This window comes from Salvia miltiorrhiza, chromosome 5, assembly GCF_028751815.1.
Source record: "Salvia miltiorrhiza cultivar Shanhuang (shh) chromosome 5, IMPLAD_Smil_shh, whole genome shotgun sequence".
Lineage (NCBI taxonomy): Eukaryota > Viridiplantae > Streptophyta > Magnoliopsida > Lamiales > Lamiaceae > Salvia > Salvia miltiorrhiza.
The window spans coordinates 49,825,902-49,845,888 of record NC_080391.1 but is presented as its reverse complement, the minus strand read 5'-3'; the positions used below and the strand labels follow the sequence as shown (position 1 = coordinate 49,845,888).

Sequence of the window (19,987 nt, the reverse complement as noted above, 5' to 3'; positions counted from 1 at the left end):
AAACGAGCTCGAATGCGCAGCAGGAAAACTCACAAAATCATCACAAAATAGGGCTAAACAACCCCCCACACTTAATTCCTTGCTTGTCCTCAAGCAACAATCACAACATTGACAGAAAATCCTCCAGCGATTCTTCTCACCAGGCAAACACAACCAATCCAAGTCTTTCAAAATATCGAAGTCCCCAATCGGGTGTTCAAAGTTAAGGTTTAAAATGCAACAACAAGATGATACAACTCAATCCGATCAGACCCAGTTCTCCGCTAGGGGTGAATTTCCTAATGCAATTTCCTTTATAATCATATCTCATCCTTTTTCACATTCTTACATTTTTTTTTCACATTTCACTTTCTCTTTTTTTTTGGGGTCAAGTTATTTTCGCTCTCAATAGACGGGCCATAATTCACGAGATTGAACTTTTGGAGGTGATCCAAAATATTCTCGTGTGGTTTCCCATGCTCATAATGAAGCCATTAGAGGAGCAGAGACCCAGATCTATCAAAAACTCAACAATCAACCAAACAATTCAACACAGAGAATGATATTAGGAATTTGCACTGAAAACACTCCCCCTAGCTTCTACCGGACAAATCACGTCAAAAATTTCTCATCAGGGTGTTGCACCAAAACCTTAAACTAATTACACTTCATTGGGAACAAATCAATCAAGAAAAACGAGGACAACAAACAACACAACCAAAATCCAGAATCGCCAATGGACCACTATCAACATGCGATGCACTTAAAGACAAGCAAGAAAACAAGGCAAGGGGACCATTCGCCCCAACACAAGAAAGCCCAAGGACACAACAAGAAGACACCCACATCATTTACAAATACCAACAAACGCCCCCCCACACTTAAAATCTGGCACTGTCCTCAGTGCAAACAAAAAGAGGGGTGAAAGAGGAAACTTCCCAAAATATCGATCCAGTGGTGAGTCTGTAGTGTCCCACAATGTCTGCCTCTCTCTCGTCCAAAGAACAAGCAGTCTCCAACACAACAACCTGCACCAAACAACAAAAGCAATAAAACAAGACACAAACAAAACGAAAGAAAAACGAAACAAGAAGAAGCAAGAAAACATGGGTTGCCTCCCATGCAGCGCTAGTTTTTAAGTCGCCAGCCCGACTAAGAGAACCCCTTAACCAAAATCCGATTGAAGCTCCAGCTGCCTTAGCGCCCTTGTAAACACATCTTCTTGAATTGCAGCTGCGGGTCCTCCAAATGAGCGTTCCATGCTCATATCAGGAGATGGTCCTCTTTCCACCCATCCAAGGAGATCGAGTGACACCACCTCATCGAACTTCTCTTCCAGTAGCAAGGCAGTTAGAAAGCCTTGCTCTATATCACCTTCCTCGTGCAGCTTATCCAGAGATTCCTGCTCAATGTCAGCCTCATCCTGCAAGGTAGCAAGGAATTTCTCCACGATCTCGTCCTCCTCCTGCAGCTTATTCAATAGTTCCTGCACAATACAGTTCTCCTCCAAAGCATCAATAGTTTCAACATAAGAGCAGCTTTGAATTAAGGAAGTGGATGGAGTAGGTTTTTCATCAAAAGTTGAGAATGTTACCGCTCTACCTGCCCCTGACATACTCACAGTTCCCGTACTCACATCAATGCGAGTCTGGGTGGTGGCCATAAAGGGTCGGCCAAGCAGCACGAGATGCCCATTCTCGCCTCTAATCCCTTTTCCCACATCAAGGACAACAAAATCAACCAAGACACTAATCCCCCTCACAACAACCTCAACATCCTCAACAAGGCCCCGTGGACTACTAATAGAGCCGTCAGATAGCTCTATCTTCAAATTCGTGCCTTTCAGCCTTTTATTACCCAATTTTTCAAAAATATCAAACGGCATCAAATTGACTGCCGTGCCCAAATCAAGCATTCCAAACACCTTTTCAACCCCACCTAAGCTAATATCCAAAATAAAGCTACCTGGATCTCCTTGCTTGGGTGGTGGTCGGTCTAGTGCATCAGTGACAGGTGACAGTGGCTCACTGGGGCATTGGGTGGCCTTGATTGCCTCCACGGTTTTGCTTTTCCATTTCCCCGTGGTTATTGGGGTAGTTTCCTTGATTACCGCCACGGCATGAGCTTGACGCGACTGTTTGTCCTGGTTTAGGAACTTCCCAGTTGGCTGTTCTTGCTGCAGCTGATTTAGGGCTCCTGTAAGTTGCCCAACTGTAGTCTCGAGGCGCTTGATGGTAGCACTCTGAGACTCCATGTTCTGTTTGGTCATCTCCATAAAGGACTGCATGGTGTCCTCGAGAGACGGCTTCTGTGGTTGAGCTTGCTTCTGACACTGTTGGGGGGCATTCTGGTATTGCTGCTGCTGCTGAAAATTCCCTTATTGCATAGGGAACTGTTGATACTGCTGAGGCTGCTGCTGCTGATAAGCTTGAGTGTAGTTCTGCTGCTGAGCTCTCCAACCCGAATTAGAGCTTTGTTGCCCTTGATTAAAGCTGGGCCTCTGTTCAAATTGAGGCCTCCCCGGATAGCCCTGAGCAGCATAGACTTCTGCTTGTCCTTCAGGTGGGAATTCGCCCATTCGATGGCATGCGTTAATTCCATGGCCAAATTCGCCACATATTCCACATCCTTCTGCTGGTGGCGCGTGAACTGGTGGGGCTTCTGCCTGGTTCATCTTGAGGTGCTGAACTTGCCTCATCAATTCTGCTACTTGCTTCTGAAGCTCATTGTTGGGAGCTACTGCATTGGCTTCAACCCTCCTTCCTCTAACTGATTTCTGTTGAGAACTCGCTGCAAGTGTGTTGAAAATCTCCTTGAGCTCATCAGCTGTCTTCCGGGCAATGTTGCCCCCTGCTGTACTGTCCACCATAAACTGTGCCGTCTGAATCAATCCGTCATAGAAAAACTGCATCAACATGACGGGTGCTAACTGGTGTTGTGGGCACTGGCAGGAGGAGCTCTTGGAATCTCTCCCAAGCCTCGTGGAAAGGCTCGTCAGCTCCTTGCATGAAGTTCATTATTTGGCTCCTAATCTCTTGAGTCTTGTGATTAGGGTAGTACTTCAGCATGAACTTCTCACTCGCCTCTCCCCATGTGGTGATGGAGTTCGGCGGCAGGGACAGTAACCACGTTCTCGCCCGGTCCTTGAGTGCGTAGGGTAAGCACTTGAGTCTCAACTGATCCTCGGTGAGTTCCAGCAGTGGGAAGGTCTGCACTTGGGTGCAGAAATCACGGATGAACTGCAAGGCGTCCTCACTGGGCATCCCATAAAAGAGCGGCAACAGGTTTGAATCATTGGGCTTCAGATTATAATTCCGGACCGCCGTGGGAAGCACTATCGCAGAAGTGCTAGTGGTCCCAATAACTGGCCTGGAAAAATCTCCCATGTACTGGACATTCTGCTCCGCCATTGCTTCTTGGTCAAGATTGGGCCGAGCTTCTTCTTCTTCTTCTTCTTCTTCAGAGTGCTCTGAAAGCGTCTCCTCAACGGCTTCCAGGATGGGATTGGTAGCAATTCTCTCTTCACGGTCTCCCTCTCGAGACTGTGATTCCACAAGGGTTCTCGAACTGGACTCAGACTCCTCCTCCAGGCTTAAAGGGACCTCACGAGGTCGGTGAATATTGTCGTAGTAAGGTGCAAGCTTCCTCTTCAAGCTTCTACGTCCTTGCATACACAACACGAACAAACAAATCAAACGCACCGGAGGGAGAAAATAACCGAGTCAAAAGAATTAAACAAAAGAAAACACGGAAAACAATGCAACACAATCAAATGCCTTAAGCCTTCCCCGGCAACGGCGCCAAAATTTGACTCAACCAAAAACACCTAACGGATGGACTCGAATTTATACGAGGTCGTCCTAGGGCGGTTAGGTGACTCAAGTCGTCTCTCAAGGAAAGCTTAGCAGGGCTTCGATCGTGCTACTCACAAGAAACAGAAATAAAACCTAAACACTCTAATCGGGTAGATTGGGTCTGACACTCTCTCTTTAATTCTAGGCGAAATTAAATAAAGCTTGTAAATTATCTAATGCAGAATCAACAGGAAGCATATAAATCTATCTAGGCGGAAGATGGGAAGCGGATTAAGAACGCAGGAAAGCCAAAAATCTAGGGTTTTAACTAGCAATCTAGAAAGCAATAGTAAATCAACAACCATAAACACTAATTATCTAGGCGATGAAAACATCAAAAGCATAAATCAAATATCATTATCTAAGGGCTCGATTATCTAGGCAATGCAATAACAAGAAAGCTTGTAAAGATTAACTAATCAAAATGAAGAACTTACAATCGATTCAATGAAAACAACGATCTAGCGGAATCCACAAGTATCTAGAATGTTTCTATCTAACTAAACTAAGGGAAAAAGCATAAAATCGCAGGTGGAGGCTGCTAGGGTCGAAAAGATGTCAATGAAACCCTCAAAATCAGATTTTATAGCAATTTTCGTAACTGCCGGAATTGCACAGGGGCGGCGGCCGCCGTGGGACGGCGGCGCCGTCCCCCCCTTTCGGCCTTTTCTTGAATTTGTGGGACTTGGGCTGTTTTATGGCTGGCGGCGCCCGCCGTGACACGGCGGCGCTGTGGACGGCGGCCACCGTGGGGCGGCGCCGCCGTGGGAGCCTTTCACTGCTCTTCTCCAAGTAAAGCACGGCCCGCGCCGTGGGGCCGCGGCCGCCGTCTCGACGAGGCCGTGAGCCTGACTCCAAAAATTGCTTGAAATGATGCCAAACCGCTCATCAACTCCCGAATCCTGCACACGACAGTAGTACACCCAAAAAGTCATCGAGCACGTGCAAAATAAATCACAAAGGTACGAAACGAGCTCGAATGCGCAGCAGGAAACTCACAAAATCATCACAAAATAGGGCTAAACAGTGACTGTGAGGCAGATACATGGCCATAGGCCACTTTACTTTTCTATTTTATGTTTTGTTTGTCTATGACCGGAGTTGGTGCCGGCAAGTACTTTGTTTAATTTCTGCCTAGACAATTTTCAATCCAAGTATGTTTTTCTTTGCTTACTTTGCCTTTATTTTTACGTTTATGAGTAGCTAAGTCCTTAGCCCAGTACGGGCTAGTGGACGTTAATATGAGATAATTATAATTCGTGAGGTCAAAACGGGCATAAGAGTTGTGCAGTCATATTCCCAAAGCATTTGGCTTGATGCCAATACAACTTGGGCAAACTCGGAACTTCATGCGGCCGATGGTGTTCTGGGCACAACCAAGTTACAAGCAACAAGTGGAACCATTAATGGAGAAATTCAGCTCCACATAGTGCGGCAAATGTGGGAAAGGTGATCGTATGTCCTCGGACATGCTGATGGGTCATTTGGGTTCGTCTGCCACATGAAAGACGCGGATGAGCATGGGGTAGGCTGTGTACGTGACGAGTAAAAAAAGGGGGCCCAGCCTATTGACTACTGTCCATAACCAAATATGTGACCGTACAATGAAAATCCTTGAACCTATGACCGAAAGAATTATGCCCAGACCGGGTTCTTTTTATTATTGATCTTTCTCTTGTGTTTTCTCTTTCAGCTTTTACATTCTGCCCATAGATAGATTTCAATTCTGTTTGGCCACAGATTGGCGAGTGACACCTTTGCCCAGAGACGGGCAACCAAATATAAAGCTTGTGACACGAGTACTGTGATACACCGATTCTCAGTGGGTTCGACCTTATTTCTTGCCATTAATACTAACCTTAATTGTCGGGCATAGAAAAATACAAATATCATTTGCCCGAAGTCTCATGACAGGCTTCAGCACACTCCATTGAGAAATGCACACTTCACATCCATCTGGTGTACTTTGAATCTCTTATATGCTGCGTAGGCTAGGAATAACCTAACTATTTCCAGTCTGGCAATAGGGGCGAAGGTTTCATCAAAATCAAAATACCTTCTTCTTGGCTGTACCCCTTCGTGACTAGTCTCGCCTTATTCTTGACTACATTGCCTTTCTCGTCTTTCTTGTTCTAGAAAATTCATTTCAGTCCATTAAGTTCCTCTTGCATTGCTATAACCCATTGGGTAGATGTTAAGGCTTCTTCAATATCTTTGGCTTTAGTTTGCGATAAGAAGCAACTAAAATTTTCGTCTTCGTTGATGCAGTTCTGGTTGATGTTGTAGACGGGGTTGCACATTGATCTTCGAATCTTCACACCATCTAATGGTTCTCCAATGATATTATCATTTGAATGCAGCTCGAACCACTTTCTGTACTTCTTGATTTCTTCTGGTGAAGGTGGAGGTTCTTCAGTGGGGATAGATTGCGGTCCTTCATTTGTTGACTGAAGTTCGGTAGTCGCTTCATTTGTTGACTGAAGCTTGAGCAGGGGACTGCTGAACTGTTGGGAATTGAGCTCCACGTGTACTTCTGTTTCAGCTTCTTTGGGTTCTTCAGTAGGTGGAGTTTCCCCTTGACTAATGCCTTCTGTATTGGGTTCAGTTGGTCCTTCAGTTACTTGACTGATCTTCTGATACTGAAGCTTTTCAGTATCTTCATCTCTTTATGGTCCCCATACCATCACCTTCTTTGGTTCCGTGCTTTTCTTTCAGTACTAAAAACTCCATTGTTCTTAGCATTCTCTTCAGTTTCCTATTTCCTGAAATCATCAAGAGACTAAAAAAAAATAACATGAGGTGTTTCTTCTACAACCATCTTTTGAGAGTTAAACACTCGATAGACTTTGCTGGATTCTTCAGTTCCAGAATATTCAAGGAAAATTCCTGGATCAGCCTTACTATAAAAAGTGTTTGACTTTATTTTATCGTTGTTATGAATGAAACACCTAGAACCGAGGCATGAAAATAAAAAATGGTTGGCTTCCTGTTCTTCTATAGCTCGTATGGAGTTTTTCGGTGTCTTTGAGTAAGGAATGAGCGATTTTGAGTATAACATGTGTTCTTGATGGATTCGGCCCAAAACATCAGTGGAAGTTTTAATTCAGCGAGCATCGTCCTTGCTGCTTCCTTCAAAGATCTGTTTCTCCTTTCAGCTACTCCATTTTGCTGAGGAGTTCTTGCTGAAGAGGTCTGGTGACTGATTCCTCGTTGTTCGCAGTAGTCTCTAATTACTGAATTAAGGAATTCAGTCCCTCTATCTGATCTGATGCTGATGATGTCCATTTGCTTTTCAATGCCCAGTTTCTTCATCAGCTTTGGGAGTTCCTTCAGTGTCTCACTTTTTCTATATAGAAAAATAACCCAAGTATATCGTGAGTAATCATCTACGACTACTAGGGTATATTTTCTACCGTTATAGCTTCTGGGAGACACTAGACCAAATAGATCCATGTGAAGCAGTTGGAGTATTCGCTCTGAGGAGTGTCCTATTTTTTACTTGAATAAAGCTCTGGTCTGCTTTCCTCGTTGGCATGCTTCACATTCTTGCCTCTTATGGAAAACAATAGAAGGTAATCCTTCTACCAGTTGATGTTTGGCAAGCTTATTGATTGTTTTGAAGTTGAGGTGGTTGAGTCGTCAATGCTATAGCCAGTTGAGTTCTGTATTGCTCTTGCTGATGAGGCATGTTTCAGGTGGACTATCTTCCCATGATATAACGTAGAGATTTCCTTGCTTGATTCCTCTCAGCACCACCTTCTTCTTGTTGTTCTTTACAGTGAATTCATCCTTCTTGATCTTCACTGAGAATCCGTTGTCACAAAATTGACTCACATACAATAAATTATGTTTTAGTCCAGAAACATAGCTAACATTACTGATATTGACGTTACCCATATTGAGCACACCACAGCCTTTAGTTTCTCCCAAAGAGTTATTTCTGAATGCAACTTTTGATCCAACTTTCTCTACATATTGAGTTAGATATTTCTTGTAGCCAGTCATGTGCTTCGAACAGCCACTATCCAGGTACAAGGTTTTTCTTGGAGCTTTCACTTATTCCTTCTTTTTTATTCCTTCTTTTTTGGTTTCCTGGATTCGTCATGTAAGGAAGAAGTATTTTAGGCACCCAATCAATGTTTGGGTCCTTGAGCGTTAGTTAGTGTTCCCTTAGGAACCCAGATCTGTTTCAGCACATGACCTGCCATTGCTACTTTGTTGTTGATTGGTCGTCTGACTGAAGTTGAAGCTTCTTCAGTCGGCACATGGGCTCTTCTTGGTTGATCAACATTCTTTTTTGGAACCTCCTTCTTTTTGTAGTTAGGTATTGTATAGACAGGAGGTCTCCTCTGATTAGTATTGTATCTCCTCTGAGATACTGAAGTAGCTCTTGACTGATGACGTCTTGATTGAAATTGGGGAGCTTCAAACTGATTTTGTCTGAACTGATACTGGTGGGTTCCAGATATATGATGTCTTGGTTGATTTTGGGTTCGTCTGGACTAATCATTGTATTGTCTCCATGGTTGTTGCTCCCTCATGAACTGAATTGGTTTCAGTTGTTGATGATTCTTGTTCTTCCCCCTGGACCGATGAGAAAGATTATGGTTCTTTGCTCCATTAAACTGAGGTTGTTTCAGTCCAGAAGTTCCTTCGCCATTCCTTGACTGAATTTGGCTCGTCAGTCTCTCATGGTGGTTAGGTTGGTTGAACGCCCCTTTTAGTCTTCAGTAGTTTTGGGGAGAAGGAACATTCTTGTGCACCATCATGTTTCTCTTTTGATATTCTTCTTTGTCATAATCCTTGGATTTGTCTGGCGTATCATCGTCCGAAGTTTCAGTTACGTCCTGGATCATGATTCATTTTTCTTTTTCAGCAGTAGTCAATTTTCCTCCTATGCTTTCCACCAAAGCTGTTGAAGGGAAGTTGTCCATCAGTGGAAACTCTTTCAAGTAGTTCTTGACCAACTGCTCCATTTTGTAGCTGAGTCTCTCGGCTTCGTATGTGGCTTTCTCACATTCCACCGTTGATTTCTTGAGTTCAGTTTTAGTCTCGTTCAGTTGAGACTGGAGCTTGCTCTTTTCTGACTGAAGGGTGTTGACACTTGTCTTCCGTTGGTTGTTCTCCATGATCAGTTCGTCTAGATAAGTCTCATCTAGATAGTAGAGCTTGACTGTCTCTTTCTTGGACTGATCTTTACAGATTTCCTTCTCCAATTTCTGATTCTGTTGCAGGAGATTCTCGAACATTGACCTTAGAAGTCGATGATCAGTCATGAGCTGATCATACTCGTCAACTTCATCAATTTATGTGCCTTTAGACTCTGAGTTTTCTCCTGTAAACAAAAAGGAGTTATCAGTATTATAAGAGTGCTAGAGTGAGAGTTTACCTCAGGCCATTCATTTTGTTGTCGTAGCTGTTGCAGGAGTTGTCAGCCACGCTTTCAGCATCTTTAGCCATGAGGGCCTGGCTCTCATCGTCTGAACTGGTGGAATTGCTAGGATGTTGATTCAGTTGAAGATCCATAGTCTTCAGCATCTCCAGCCACCATTGCCTTCTTCTTTCCATACTTGCGATCTCTTTTAGCACGAAGTTCTTTCCGCTCTGAGTGTGACAATTCAGGGCAATCAGTTATGTAATGCCCTTTCTTTCCGTATCCAAAGCATTCCACATCTTTGAGCTCTGGAGTGGGTGATTTATTCTCTTCACTCTTGTTGTTGGAGAGTGTCTTAGCTTGTACTCCTTCTCTTTTCCTTTGTAGTTTCTCTTGTGGAACTTCTTGTACTTTCAAAACTTTGATTCCATCTTGTTGAAGCTTTTAGTCAGTAGTGCATATTGACTAAAAATTTCTTCTAGCTTCGACTCCTTCGACTGCTTCTTAGTTTCCTTCAATGAAGCTTTCGGTGCAGCTTCCTTCGAACCTGATGGAACATCTTCATCTGAGATATCGACCTTCTTTGTCTCTAGATTTCTTCGGATGTCAAATTCGTTGGCTTTTAGATCTGAGAACAGTTTATCAGTTGCCAGCGTATTGAATTTGGGCTTGCTCTGATGAGCGACTGAAGAGATCTGTCAATCGCCTCGTGGAAGAGCACGAAGAATCTTCAGGTTGATTTCTCGTTGAGTATGTTCGTCCTGTGAGATGGACTAAACCTCATTCAGTATTTAATTGAACTTGTACTCCATCTCTTTGACTGACTCATTTTTTAGCATCAGAAATGAATCAAACTTTTGACAAGCTATAGATAGCTTGTTCTCCTTTGATCTCCTCTGATCCGGTACACTAATTTTTCGAGGATATCCCACATCTCCTTGGTAGTGCTGCAGTCCATGATCTTGGTGACGTGCTTGTCGGGGACAGTGCCGAAGATGATGTTTTTGGCAAGATTATCCAGCTCATCTTGCTCTCTTTCTTCAGTGGTGAAGTCGGCCTTGTTATTGATCTGTACTTCGTCGTAGGGATCCTTGGTGGTGTCAAGGGGAGTCCTCTTAACTGTTTCTTTAATGATGATTAGGCCGTTGGTGATAACTTTCCACATTCGACAGTGTTGAGCTGTGAGGTAGCTCTTGATCCGGAACTTTCATATGTCATAGTTTACAATACTAAACGCCGGCAGCGATGCTAAAGTTAGTTTCCATGTTAGAGGTAGAAGAAAAAGACAGATAAGAAACGCACTTAGCACGTAGGAGACGAAATGATTAAAAATCCTCTTCAGAAAAAGGATCTAGTTCAGTAGAACCGGGGTCAAAGCAGTTTGTTCTTGCGAACAATCAGCTCTGATGCCAATTGTTGGGTCCCGGAGGGTCATTGAACTATTGTATGGGGGAGGGAGAATACACCAATGGGCTATTTTTCGAAAACCTTTTGTAAAACTAAAGCGAGTATCAATTCATACTGAAAGGTGTGGACTGAAGTTAATAGTCAAAGATGTTTCAGTTTAGAAATGGGTTTAGACTGATACTGAATCAGTTTCAGTATTTTGATTTCAGTTAGGCACTAAGCTTTAACTGAAGATCCACGTAAGGTTTCAGTCTAGATTTTGAAATCGAATGGGTGTTACAAATCTTACTGACTATACAAGGATTTGTCAGTTAGACTAACACTAGCAGCGGAAATAAAACTTAGGAAATAGCCTTTGTGATTAACTACTTAGTCAAATTTTATGTTTCTATTTTCAGTTTATCAGTTTCAGTTAAATGAAAAAGTTTGTGCACAAGTAAGAAATAGTAAATACTGAAAGCGATAAACAACACGAGATTTTTACGTGGTTCAGAAATAAGTTCCTACGTCCACGGCCAGTTGATCAAACTGACAATCACTCTGGGCTTGTGCTTACGGGTGTATAACAAACCTTAAACTGAAACTAGGTTTCAGTGCCAATACTCTGGATTGGACTTCTCGTCTCCTTCTCAGCTTGCAGTTGCAATTACTACACTCACCTTGCTTGCAGGGGCTAAGAACTCTTGAGTTCAGACAACAGTCTAGAACTCACACACTCTCAAACTCTCTTTTCGTTCTTTTGAAAAAGGGTTCGAAATATCAACTGGATTACAGAGAATAAGCTCTCCGCAATCAAGAACTTAGGCAAGGGATTTACAATGAAATTGCCTAAGGGTGTAAGAGAATTTTGGTAATTAGTAAACTGATTTGGACTTAGGATATTCTCTTCTTCGATTCAAACTTTGGATAGCAGTGAATAGGCTGAGTCGCAATTTTGGCACAGGTTCAGCTTGAGCGTTTGCATCGGTGAAGAATGAAGATGATCCTAGAGCTCTATTTATAGGCGAAGTCTTGAATAGATCCGTTGGTGAGATAGTCTTCAAGAATTTGGCCGTTGTGAGATAGATTTGAATTTTCAGTTGAGGTTTCAATCTTCGAGGCTCATGATTTGAAGAGGAATGGCGTTTCTAGATGTAGGAGCATGGTGCTTCTGAAAAGTTAGCACGGAAAAAAGAAAGCTCTGCACATGAGAGGACAATCTTCATATCTTTGCATTTAATGTGGTTGTACTTGACATATACGTGGCTTCTTTTGAACTTAAGACTTCAATCCAATAAAGAATGTTCACTGATACTTGACTTATGTATCAGTCCGCTATTTCCACGTGGCCAGCATTAGTTATTCAGTCATAACTGAATCTTCAGTGAAGTCTTCGTCCTTTAAATACTTCAGTATTTGTCTTCAGTCATTTCAGTTACGATCTTCAGTCAAGCGGTCTTCAGCTCTTCGATCTTCAGTCCGCCGGTCTTCAGTCTTCAAACCTTTAGTCTAGCTAGTTAACTGAACTCTAACACTTGGGTTCAAAAAGATATAGTCAACTGAAAAGAAAACCTAAGGGTTTTGGTATTATCAAAACTAGGACAAGGATATTTCATTAAATTATCGACAATCCCTCCTTGAAGTGAAAAGAAGTAATAAAAAATGGTGAACTTCTCTTTTGTAGAAAATGAGGAAAAAGAAAGAATGCTTTTAAGGGCATAAATGTTATCTCTCCTCTTCCCATGATAAATTTATCCAACGTTTATAAACTCTATAAAATAAGCTTAGTTAAATCCAAGTATAGTGAAGTTTAACCTCAAACTCTTTTTTCACAATTAGGATGCATTTTCTTTGATTGAAAAATTTATCATGAAAAAAATGAGGAATAATAATAATAATAATAATAATAATAATAATAATAATAATAATAATAATAATAATAATAATAATAATAATAATAATAATAAAAGAATAAGAAATTGTGAAATTTTCTTTAAGGGTGTGTTCTCTTTTATAGATAAATTTATCGTGGAAAAAGAATTTATGCCTTCAAATGTCTTCTTTTTTTTCCTCATTTTCTTCAAAAGATAAATTTATCATTTTTCATTTCTTCATTTCGCTTCAAGAATAGATAATATTATCACACCAAAATAGTGTGATAATATTATCCGTCCTTAAAGTGAAAAAATGAATGAAAAATTGTGAACTTCTCTTTTGTAGAAAATAAGGGAAAAGAAATGAGACATTTAAAGACATAAATTGTTATTATCTCTCATTTTTTCATAATAAATTTATTCATCAAAGAAAACACACTCTTATTTAGTGAAAAGAAAGGAGCATTTAAAATGATTTTTTTTTTCTCACAATAAATTTATTAAAAAAAACACTATGTAAATAAAATAAATTTATCGAAACTCGGTGCTTGTATATGTGGCTGACTTTTCAGGAGTCGAACTGCCCATAACGAAACTTATTAAATTTAAAACAGTTGAATTTAATAAGTTCGAAGCTGCATTTTGTTCCTTAGGCGGCTAGGGTTTTGTTCTCTAGTTTCTTCTAGGGTTTGAGTCCTCTTCTGAGTCTCCGTTTTGGGTCTTTTCCTACGTCCGGTCGGCGGTTTGATCCGCTTTTTCACAGTGTCTCCTCTCCTTTCTCCCTCGTTTTGTTTTCTTCTTCTTTGTTTTCTTTCCATGTATCTGTTTTCGCCGCTTTGGCACTCTTATTCCTTTGGAATTTGGGGTCGGCGGTTTTCGACTTGTTTGTTTTTCTGTGCTGTGCAGATCTCAATGGAGTACGATGGGACTTCGAAGGGTTATGGTTCTGCCTCTGGCCCTCAAGAGCGAACTGATAGAGAAGCCGATGTGGTGGAAATTGATGGTATTTCTGAAAATGATGGGAAGGCGGATTACTGCCTCGTGGGAAGGTTATTATGCATGAAGCCACCTAATGGTTTCCACCTCATGGAAATCATGAAAAAGGCGTGGAAAAAAATCAGAACTTTACTACACGAGAATGGAGGAAAAACCTTTTCTTGTTCACCTTCCAGTCAGAAACGGATCGAGAATGGGTCATTCATAGGCAACCTCGGCATTTTGATGGGCAACTCTTCGCAATTGCACGGCTGGATGGCTCAGCCCAACCATCCAGCATCCAGATTAATAATGGAAGCTTTTGGGTGCGTGCTTATGACTTACCCATGAAATGTTTGGCTCCTTCAATACTCAGAAATATTGCTTCGAGAGTTGGTGTGGTTGAAGAGATGGATTCTGATGCAAATTTTGCTGGATGTTTTGCAAGATTTAAGGTTAATCTGGAATATCACGATCCCTCTTTTAAAGGGTATCACAATTGCGTTTGAAGGGAATCAGCTTTGGATACCACTCAAATATGAAAGCCTCCCTATTTTTTGCTACAAGTGTGGAATTATGGGGCATCATACTCCTGCGTGTGATCTGGAATCTGAAGAAGATGATAATGGAAGGCAGTTTGAAGATCTTTTATATGGGCCGAATCTCAAAGCTTCCCCTCTAAAGCGACTGAAACATTCCAGTTCACAAGAGAACCTTTCCCAGAAACTCAAACCCACAAAACCAAAATTCACCCAGCCCTTTTATCAAACACATGATGTGCCTACCGAAAAAACTCCCTCCCACTCTTATGAGCACCTGTCGCCTTTTGAAAAATCCAACAGACCCCGCCCCCCACCTCTTTCTTTCAATCCAAACCAAGCCTTCGGTCCAAATTTTCAGCCCGACTCTCCTGATGAAGAAGATGAGAAACCTACTTCTATCAATCGTCTAAAAATCTCCCACATAAATACCATGAACTTGAGAGATGTCCCGATTTCTACTTCCACCCTCAAACACCAGTTCACTAACAAAAACAACACCCTACCTATCGACCATACCTCAGATATACCCCCACAAAACCAAACATCCCTGTCTTTTCTCAAAATATCCAAACTAAGCCTTAATACTGATGAACCTAATAACAATGCCCAGCCCAATAATCCCATGGCTCTTAACACATCTACAGCAGCTCCCTTCACTCCAACTTCTGAGCTTCTCCAAATTCTCCAAATTCAGCCTACCACCCTCCAACAAAAAATGGCATCGCCAAGCCCGAAAATCTAAACTAAAAACCACTCCCAACCCTTCTACCAAACCAAAAACCATTCCCAACCCTTCTACCAGTCCAACAAGTTCGCAGATGTATTCTAGGAAGCGACACTCGCGCACGGAGGAGAGTTTTGTGGATACTGAGAATAATGGTGTGAATGAGCTTGATCATGAAACGGCTCAAGAATACCGTTATTGACGATGAACCTCCCAAATCTGCATCAACAGCGAAGATTGCTTCGGAGCAATCCCGCCGAGCACAATGAATTGCTTGCTTTGGAATTGTCGGGGGCTTGGGAACCCTTCGACAATTCGACATCCGGCTTGGCTCACCAAGCAAAAGCGCCCGGATATGGTATTTCTTATGGAGACCAAGTTGCTTACGGAAGAGTGGCTGCCGATTTTAGGGCAGTGTGGTTTTAATAACTTTGTTGATGTGGATTGTGATGTTACGTCTGGTGGTCGTCGTGGTGGACTATGTTTGTTGTGGGCTGATGATGTTCTCATTTTGGTTAACTCTTCTTCGCTTCATCATATTCATGCTACGGTTTCTGTCTCTACGCATAATTCTTGGGATTTTTGTGGGATTTATGGTTGGAGTAATACGGAGGAACATGTTCTTACGTGGGAGTTATTGAAAGATCTGCATTCTCGAATAATGGGTAAATGGATGTGTGGAGGGGATTTCAATGAGACCATGTATCATTATGAGAAAGTTGGTGGTCAGTTAAATCTGATTCCAGACTCAGCGCCTTCAGGGACGTGATTCATGAATGCGGACTTGAAGATCTTGGCTTCTCGGGTATTCCTTATACTTGGACCAACAATCAGAAGGGTGAAGACAATATCATGGAGAGACTTGACAGGTGTTTTGCTAATGCAGAATGGTCTTTGGAATTCCCGGGCTTTGAAGTTTCACATTTGACCAGGAAATCGAGTGATCATTTCCCACTCTTATTAATGTTGAACAAACCTGATGCTGATTTCCAACACAGACCTCGGCCTTTTCGTTTTGAAGCGATGTAGTTGAAAGAAGATATATGCAAAGATCTCTGTGCTAGGCTGTGGGACTTGGGGGCAGCTGTCTCTACGGTGGAAGATTTACATCAGAAAATTCAAGCCATGGGTCCAGAGTTAAAAATTTGGGAAAAAAGAGAGTTTGGTCACATAAAAAAAAGATGTGGTGCTATAAGGGAGCAATTGGCTGATCTTCAGCAACCCCATAGGGAGCCTCATACAAAGACGGAACAACGTGCCCTTGAGAATGAACTTGATGATCTTTTACAGAAAGAAGAAATTATGTGGAGACAAAGGTCTCGTGCTGTATGGATGGCTGAGGGGGATAGGAACTTTGGTTTTTTTCATAAAGTGGCAGAAGGTCGTAAGAAGAGGAATTAAATTAAGGAGATAAAAAGGGAGGATGGTTCTGTTACAAAAAATTAGGAGGAGATGGATGGTATTTTCAGGCTTCACTTTCAAACACTCTTCACGGCTGGTGCGACCCATAACCCTTCGGATGTGCTCCGTTTCATTGAACCAGTGGTTACAGAAGAAATGAATAGGTCTTTAACTGCTCCCTATTCCCAGGAAGAGATTGTTGAATCTCTTAAACAGATGCACCCCCTTAAAGCCCCTGGACCGGATGGTATGCCTGCTATTTTTTACTCTTCTTGCTGGTCCTCTGCTAAAGTTGACATTGTTCCTATGCTCTTAAATGTTCTTAATCATGGGGCTTGTCCTCGAGCCATTAATTCCACTTTTCTCTGTCTCATTCCAAAGAAAAAGCATTGTTCTCTTCCCGTTGATTTTAGGCCTATTAGTTTATGTAACGTGGTTTACAAATTGATCTCAAAAGTTATCACAAATCGCCTTAAATCCATTCTCCCGTCCATTATCCATGAGTGTCAGTCTGCCTTTGTCCCGGGCCGCCACATTACTGATAATGCTCTTTTAGCTTTTGAAGTATTCAATATGATGAAACTCAATAAAGCCAAACTATAAGGGTGTTTTTGCTTTCAAGTTAGATATGGCAAAGGCTTATGATAGAGTCGAGTGGAGTTTCCTTGAATCCATGTTATGTCAGCTTGGTTTCCATGTTTCGGTTGTCAACTTGATCATGCGCTGTGTTTCTTCGGTTTCTTTCCGCGCGTTCTTGTTAACGGTTTCCCCGGTGAGGTTTTCGAACCAAGCAGGGGACTCCGCCAGGGTGACCCTTTATCGCCTTTTCTTTTCTTGTTTTGTGCAGAAGCTCTCTCTGGCCTTCTTCGCCAAGCTGAAAATCAAAGACTTATTCAGGGAGCTCGGATTTGCAGCTCTGCAGCCTAGAATAAGTCATTTGCTCTTTGCCGACGATTGCATTATTTTTGGGAGAGTTAATGAGAAGGAAGTGGGTGTTATTGGTGCTATTCTAAAGAAATATGAAGATGTCTCTGGGCAGCAAGTTAACTTGAGCAAATTTTCTATTTCTTTTAGTAGTGGTGTTTTGGAGGAAACGAGGAACATGTTGGCTGCCAAGCTTGGGGTTTCTTGTCAAGGTCAGAATGGAGTGTATCTTGGTATTCCAAGTGTTGTGGGAAGATCAAAGGTGGAGATTTTCCAAATGCTTGTGGATCGCACAAGGAAAAAGGCAAAAGATTGGAAACGGAAGTTCTTGTCGGAGCGGGAAAAACAGTTCTAATAAAGACGGTGCTACAGTCCATTCCCTCATATTTACTGAGCTGTTTCGCCCTCCCTAACCAAATATGTCAACGTCTGAATAGTGCAGCGGCAAGTTTCTTTTGGGGTCAAAAGCACGAGGAAAGAAGGATCCATTGGAAAAGCTGGAAGAAACTATGCATGAACAAGAAAGATGGAGGGCTGGGTTTTAGGGATCTCGGACGTTTCAATCAAGCACTTTTAGCTAAACAAGTTTGGCGTATCTTTCAGAACGATTCCTCGGTGTTATCTCGCTCCCTCAAAGCTAGATACTTCCCAAGATCGGACATTTTACTCGCTGGTAAAGCCCATAATCCTTCGTTTGCATGGACTAGCTTACTAGTGGGGAGAGATCTGTTGATCGAGGGGATTGCATGGCGTTTGGGAGATGGAGGAAGAATACATATCGGGGTGGACGCATGGATACCCGATGGCCGTGGTAACTTTAAGTCGGCTCAGGTACCAGCTGGAAAAGAACAAATGCAGGTGTGTGATTTTCTTGATGAGGAGACAATGCATTGGGATATGGTGAAGGTGAACGAAGTGTTCCAGGAGAGGGAGGCTTGGAAAATCTCGACCCAAATGTCTTTTGATTATACGACGAAGGATAGGATTTTCTGGCCGCATGATAAAAGTAATATGTATACGGTTAAATCTGGTTACGCTCTGGCGGAGGAGATTCATAGGAGAAATGAAGCTACTTCTTCTTGTAATGACAACAGCAGGTGGAAATGGATTTGGGCTCTGGAGACAATCCCCAAAGTTAATCTTTTTATGTGGAAATGTGCTGTCAATGCCCTTCCGACAACGGAGGCTCTTCGTCATCGCTCAATCGATGTTGATCCGATCTGTCGCCGCTGTGGAGAAGCTAACGAAACTCTTGAACATGCACTGCGGGATTGCAAATGGGTAGCTTTTTTATGGGAAGTTTCAGCGCTTACGCTTAGACCGAGAGAGGAAGATGAAAATCTACCTTTAGCGCTTTGGTTTGATGAAGTTCGAACACAAGTCCCGCGTGATTTGCATAAGTGTTTTGCTACTCTAGCCTGGGCTATCTGGTATTCACGCAATATGCTGCTCTTTCGTGGAGTGGAGATTTCTCATGTGGGTTGCTTGGAGATTGCACAGCGAGCTGCTTGCACCAAGAAGACTGATATATCCCCGGCGTCTCTGAAGCCGACGAGTGTCCTATGCAGCCGTCCCGACCAGGTGAAAATTTGGTGTGATGCGGCTCTTCAAGAAAATGTTGGCATGGGTTTTGGTGTTATTATCAGAGATAGGAATGACAACCTTCTTGGCAGCAGATTTGGTTTCTTTCCTGGGTCCTATACAGCGATTGAGGCGGAGGCCAAAGGGGTTCTTGAGGGGATGACTCTATGCAAGGATCGTAACTTCGTGGATGCTATTATCGAGACGGATTGCCAGGCGCTGTTTTGGAAACTAAGGAAAAATGATACCGACCTCTCTTATCTGGGTAAAACCTTGCACACTATCAGATCAGTCGGCAGCCTCTTTCCACCACCATACGTTCAGCTGGACTCCCCGTGAAGGAAATGAACTTGCCGATAATTTAGCTAAGTTTGCTCTTTGTAATCGTTTGCAACTCCAGTCTGATGAGGGATGCCCGATTGTTTTAAACTCTTTGCTCTGACTAGTAATGAAGTTCCTTTGTTTGCTCAAAAAAAAAAAAAAAAAAATTAAAACAGTTGACCAAATCGAAATCAGCGTGAGACAATCTAGATCATCACATCATCAAGAAATAATTAAGACTTTAATATAATTATATAAAACAAAGTAACTGATTACGGATATATGACTGAACTGAATTAGATACTTTATCTGATGCAAGGAATGACGCATAAAAAATTTGAACGTGTTTTTATATATATCTCGAGCTATTTTAAAAGGAATCGTTGTTTAAGTATTTGGATAATATATATATTTTTTTAATTAAAGACATGTATCAGTATAATGACTTTGTAATTTTAATTATTAGATTAATGGTGTTTTTATAAGTAAAATATTTGTTTTATCTGAAAAAATAAGTGAGGTTCTCCTACGTCAAATCTTATTTTTAGAATAAAGAAAAAAGAATCATACCAAAATAAAATTAGCAAGTACGTTCTTTTTTTTTTTTTGAGAAAATTAGCAAGTACGCTCTTAATCAAATACTATATACTATATCTTATGAGATACTTCAAAGATACTCCAGTCTTTTAATTTCATATATATGCTATATTACAAACATAATATTATAGTTTATATCCTAAATTATTGGCCATTTAACATAAAATATTAATAAAAGACTATTTGCCCATTAGACGGAAGGAGTCATTTACCCAACGTTCTGAACAATAAAGGGTAAAATTGTACAAAATATAACGTAAGGGAGATAATTGATTTTTATTGTATACATTATGAATGATTTTGCTACTTAATCTTTGATAACTGCAGTAAAATACACAAAGTATCGAATAACTAACGAAGATATTACGTTGTTCAATTTCCGACAAGTTATTCCAAACTGCCCAAAAACTCAACGCCTCGTTCATTTCTAATAAATAGAATTAAACAATCGGATA

At 41.6% G+C, this 19,987-nt stretch overlaps 2 protein-coding genes across 2 annotated transcripts; both read left to right on the top strand.

Annotated features, from left to right (window-relative positions):
* Positions 1-15,063: 15,063 nt before the first annotated feature.
* Positions 15,064-16,109, top strand: LOC131026078 (uncharacterized). The gene is made up of 3 exons (XM_057955853.1): positions 15,064-15,410; positions 15,455-15,577; positions 15,773-16,109. The coding sequence occupies exons 1-3, from the start codon at positions 15,064-15,066 to the stop codon at positions 16,107-16,109; spliced, it is 807 nt and encodes a 268-aa protein (XP_057811836.1).
* Positions 16,110-16,737: 628 nt separating this feature from the next.
* LOC131026077 (uncharacterized) lies at positions 16,738-17,388 on the top strand. The gene has a single exon (XM_057955852.1). It carries the CDS (start codon positions 16,738-16,740, stop codon positions 17,386-17,388), a length of 651 nt encoding a protein of 216 aa, XP_057811835.1.
* The last annotated feature ends 2,599 nt before the right edge of the window (positions 17,389-19,987 follow it).